The sequence below is a fragment of the Petaurus breviceps genome, unplaced genomic scaffold (genome assembly GCF_028583685.1).
Source record: "Petaurus breviceps papuanus isolate PSGF00001 unplaced genomic scaffold, PetGlider_PUasm1.0 688, whole genome shotgun sequence".
NCBI lineage: Eukaryota > Metazoa > Chordata > Mammalia > Diprotodontia > Petauridae > Petaurus > Petaurus breviceps.
Genome location: NW_027186457.1, coordinates 686,705 through 691,656, shown reverse-complemented (window position 1 = coordinate 691,656; position 4,952 = coordinate 686,705). Strand labels below are relative to the sequence as shown.

The 4,952-nt window shown below is 54.0% G+C and overlaps 2 protein-coding genes across 6 annotated transcripts in view; both read right to left on the bottom strand.

Annotated features, from left to right (window-relative positions):
• The window catches only part of GMPPA (GDP-mannose pyrophosphorylase A), a 7,058-nt gene extending 5,253 nt beyond the window's left edge, over positions 1-1,805 (bottom strand). For 3 of the 5 annotated variants that reach the window (XM_069104499.1, XM_069104502.1, XM_069104503.1), the window contains exons 1-4: positions 1,674-1,805; positions 852-913; positions 582-679; positions 48-151 (exon numbers count right to left, since the gene is read on the bottom strand). In XM_069104499.1, the coding sequence (XP_068960600.1) occupies positions 48-151; positions 582-679; positions 852-891 (242 nt within the window). In that variant the 5' untranslated portion in view covers positions 892-913; positions 1,674-1,805. The other 2 variants (XM_069104500.1, XM_069104501.1) reach the window with 2 other exon arrangements.
• A 1,539-nt stretch (positions 1,806-3,344) lies between these two features.
• The window catches only part of SPEGNB (SPEG neighbor), a 2,044-nt gene continuing 436 nt past the window's right edge, over positions 3,345-4,952 (bottom strand). Inside the window, exons 3-5 of the mRNA XM_069104398.1 lie at positions 4,402-4,764; positions 3,712-3,853; positions 3,345-3,584 (exon numbers count right to left, since the gene is read on the bottom strand). Coding sequence (XP_068960499.1) covers positions 3,446-3,584; positions 3,712-3,853; positions 4,402-4,764 — 644 coding nt within the window. The 3' untranslated portion in view covers positions 3,345-3,445. The remainder of the gene's footprint in view (positions 3,585-3,711; positions 3,854-4,401; positions 4,765-4,952) is intronic.

Here is a 4,952-nt window from a genome sequence, read left to right as displayed (position 1 = left end):
CACACACACACACACACACACACACACACACACACACACACACACACCTGATAGGAAGGTTGAACTCCTGCTGAGCAGCCTCCAAGAAACGTGTCAGAGGTTCATCTGGTTGGTAGAAACCAATGAGGAGAATTTCCTGCATCCCAGGAACCTGGGAAGGCACATGGGGTTAAGATTAGGAAGAGAAATACTGAGGGTTATATGGAAAGACAGGAGGGAGAGGGTAATGAGAGGGCTGAGGAGGAAGCCATGGATGGAAAGAAGGAAACAAGCATTTATTAAATGCCTACTATGTGCCAAGCACTTTACAGATATTCTCATTGGATCCTCACAACCCGAAATGTAGGTGCTGCTATTATCTTCATTCTACAGTTGAGGAAACTCAGGCAGAAGTGGAGTGACTTGGCCAGAGTCACAAAGCTAGTGTCTTGAAGTCACATTTGAATTTGGGGCTCCCTAACTTGAGACTCTGCACCAGATGAGCAAGGGCCATGGACTCTTAAGAGAAAGAATGCTCAAGCATGTGGGGAGCTCCTGGAAAGAGCATTCCCTGGGGCATGGGGGTGCTTTGGGGGAGTTACCTGGGCACAGGCCTCTATGTGATGCTGGATCATGGGCACTCCCGCCACAGGAAAAAGTGGTTTGGGCACCTCGAAAGACAGGGGCCGGAATCTTGTCCCTGGGGTCAGGGTAAAGGGCAAAGGCATCAGGCTCCTTCCTCCCTCTCGCCCTGCAGCCACCCTCCCACGGCAGAAAGGTGTCAGAAGAGCCCCACCCGCGGGGCAGGAGTCGGCAGCACCGAGGGCGAGGGCATGGAGGGCGGCAGCAAAGAGGAAAGCCCAAGACCTCACCCTTCTGGGGACCTCCGATCAGGACCACCGCCTTGAGCATGATGAAGACGACCTCCTAGTCCCTGAAAACCCCGAACAGACCTGGTCACCCTCTCTCTGCCAGACCCTGACCCCAAGTCCCCAGAGGAATCACGACACGGACCCCTGGCCGGCCACAGGCTGCCTTCAGCACCCCACGCTTCAGCAACCCATGAGGAGGCAGAGTCCCGAAGCCCGAGCCCTGGACCTCAATACTGCTCCCACCGAACCCAGCTCCATGGCCCCCCAGTTCCTTTAGACTCCCAAACCCTAAATCCGTGAGCCCCCAAAGCCTCCCATCAGATGCAACTCTGAACCCTGCGACGCCCTTTCAGAATGTGAACCCCGATCTACACAACCTGAGCCGCAACACTGACCCTGAGCCCTGACCAACCCCCCCCAATCTCTATGGAGGCTGAGCCCTAGCCTTGGGGCACACGCTGAACGCCGGCTTACTCCTTCAAGCACAACACTCAGGGCAGACGCTGAACCCCAACAACCACCTTCTCAAATTCAGGGGCTCCCCAATTTCCACAGACCCCAAACCTGACACTGACCCTCCATAGACCCGGAACTCTGCCTGACCCCTTCAAATTTCCAGCCTCCCCCAAAAGAAGCCCGACGGGGACCCCCGCCCCCGGCTGCTCTGACTCGGGCCCTAACCCCACAGCCCCCCTACGCCGATACCCCGCCGCGCTCTAGCTGGAAGGGGGAAGGTGCGCGCGGAAGGGGCCGTGCACGCGCAGTAGCACGCGCGGGAGGGAGAGGGAACAGCCCGACTCCGGTGTCCCTACTGCCCCTCACATCTATTCGTCGCGCCAGGATCCCTCGACGGTTCCAAAATCCTTCCGCACACGTGTCCTCTCGGGCTTCGCGATAACTCCTCCACAGGGCATGCCGGGAGTTGTAGTTTTGCAGATTTCCCCTCCCTTCACACGGGGAGTTAAGGAGAGGAGGCCGCGGAGGGGGCGGGGCCTAAGTAGCTAGGGGGCGGGGATAAATGGAGAGGGCGGGGGAAAAGTCCGGAGGAGGGCGGGGCCTCATTGTTAGGGGCTGAAAATGGGAAAAGAAATTGTAGATTTTGGGCTGTTACCTACCTCCTAGATAATCTAGTAGTAGATTAACCTCTTAAGTAAAAAGGCAAAAATAAGCCCTGAGAGGGAATGTAACTTTCCCAAGACCACAAAGCTAGTCAGGTCCCCTGACACTCAATCCAGGGCTATTTCGGCCACCCCACCTTCCAGGGTGCGAGGGGCAGTGGGGATGCGGGCTCACAGAGTGGGCTCCACGAGAGCCTTCTCTAAAAGCCCACCCAGATAGGGTGGGGGTGGCCTGGCACAGATGAAGATGTTAATGTAACAGGAGGAGGAAAAGGAAGAGGAGAGGGAGGAGGAGGAGAAGGAGGAGGAGGAGGAGGGGGAGGAGAGAGAGGAAGAGGGAAAGGAGAAAGGGGGGAGGGAAAGAGGAGGAGGAGGGGTGGTGGAGGAGGAGGAGGTGGGGAGGAGGAGGGGGAGGAAGAGAAAGAAAAGGAGAAGGAGGGGAGGAAAAGGAGGAGGGGAGAAGGAGGAGTGGGAGGAAGAGGGAGAGGGAGAGGAGAAAGAGGAGGGGGAGGAAGGGGAAGGAGGGGAGAGGAGGAGGAAAATGAGAAGGGCTGAAGGAGAAGGAGGAGGGGAAGGAGAGGGAGGAAGAGGGGAAGGAGAAGGGAAGAATGGAAAGAGGAAAAGGAGGAAAGGGAGAGGGAGGAGAAAGAGGAGAAGAAGGAGGGAGAGGAAAAGGAAGAGGCTAGGACAGGGCCACCTAGACCTAATACTTTCGTTTGATAATGGAAAGTAACAGAACTGGAAGGAAGTTTAGACTGGAATCTATTCCAAAGTGTCATAAGATCATAGATTCAGAGTTAGAAAGACCCTTAGAAATCAATTGCCACCATTCCCCATTTTGTAGTGGAGGAAACTGAGGAACAAAAGAGGTTAGTTAACCCACTTGTCTTCTCTTTTTTTATAGGTAATAAATGCTTCTTTATTAAAGATGAAGAAACTTTGGTTCAGAGAGATAATAGCTAGTATTTATATAGCTGTATGGTTTGCATATTTTGTGTTATTTCATTTTTTACATGCTACTTCCTATGATCCTTATAACTCTAGGAAGTAGGTGCTATTATTATTACCATTTTACAGATGGAGAAACTGAAGTTTAGAGAGGTTACTGTGACTTTCCTAGGATCATACAGTAGGATACGAACTTGACTCCAAGCCCACCACTCTGAACCACCAAGTGCTTCGGGACTCCACCTGAAGCTTCGTCCATTGTTCTTTTCACTACACCAGGTAGCTGCCTAGATGAGTTCTAAGATCCCTCCCAGTCCTGACATTCTGTGACCCTTACTAGGGAGATACAGGGAGGTGGAGGATCGAGGTCTAGCCTGGGAAATGGGACTTCCCTTTCCCCCTACCTCCCCATAGGAAGATGACACAGGAAACGGCGGAGAAACCGTAACTTTATTATACGAAGGCCAAGAGAGGATATTGTGACCGCCCTAGCACCAGGGGCACGGATGAAAGATCCGAAGATTCCCCTCAGGCAACGTCCAAGCGAGCGAAACTCTGGTCCATCCCCAGGCTGTTCTCCACGTAGACTTCATACTTGCCGCTGTCCTCAACTGTGGCCCGGCGAATGGTCAGCATAGTGTTAGTGTTGCCGATCTCATAGTACACCCTGCAAGAGAGAGGGTGAGAGGATATCGGTGCCGGCAGTGCCCCAGGCCACCTCGATCTCCGGGACCCATCCCCCAACCCCTACCCGAGACCCCACCCAGAGCTCCATCCTCTGCCCCGTCTCTCGCCTGTCATCCTCTTCAATGTCCAGTCCGTCCTTGGTCCATCCTACGTCAGGAGGTGGCTCTCCTAGGATTTCTGCGGTCAGCGTTACCGTGGTTCCTTTGCGTGCCTTGGTATTATCTGGTCCCTTCTTGATCTTCGCTGGGACTGTAGGATGTGTAAGGAGAAAACCGATAAGGGAGCAAAGGGATGGATGAGGAAGAGTTCTCTCCTCCCAGCCGCCTCTCCTGGGACTTGGCCATCAAGGGATTTGCAGCTTAACCTTAGAGATTGTCCAATCTCATTTTACGCGTATGGGTAACACTGGACATGGAGGCAGGAGATCTGTGTTCAAATTCCAGCCTTGTCACTTGATAACCGTGTGACCCTGGGCAAGTCACTCAACCTGTGAGCCTCAATTCACTGGATTGTTGTGAGGAAAGTACTCTTTAAAATATTAAAGAGCTAGAAAAATATGCAGTATGTATCTACAGATGAAGACAATGTGGTGCGGTGAGTTAGCACACAGCCTCGGTCCCTGTGGGAAACGGGAAGTCAGGAAACCTCTTGCGACCTGGCGCGAGCTGCTTGACCTTGCAACACTCCCTGCCCCGCCCACCTCGCGGGCTGGTGGTGAGGCTTAACTGACAGCGCGAAATGCCCAACAAACTCCAAGAGTAGGTGGCTGTAACTATCGACGGGAAGGTTGTATGTACCTTCCACAAGTATCCGCGCAGAGTCCGAGCACTCGCCGAAGGGATTGGACACGTTGATGCTGTACTGGCCCAGGTCAGCTAGCTCTCCGTCGCGAACCACCAGCGCCACCACGTCAGGGTCCTCGAAGACGTAGCGGTACTTGGGCCCATCACGCAGCTCCTTGCCGTCTTTGCTCCAGCGGATAAAAGGGTCAGGGAAAGCCGAGATCCGACAGGAGAGTTTCGCTGCGCTTCCCTCAATCAGTACGACGTCCTGCAGCGGCTGCAGCACGCGTGGTGGCCCCTTCTCTTTCAGCTCTTTCCGGGACCTGTTCAGGTCAACGCCATTCTTGAGCCTGTCTCTTTCGGCGCAACTTCGGACCACTCCTCCCCACAAAACAGCCGAATCACCAGGCGGGTTCCCCTTCCAGTCTTTCCTCAAACTATTGACCCCATAGCCTAATTCACAACCTTCTCTTCATTTGACCTCTGGGTCATAGACCACGTCCTCAGTAGGACGCCTCCTGACCCAGATATCTCTCTCTCTCTCTCTCTCTCTCTCTCTCTCTCTC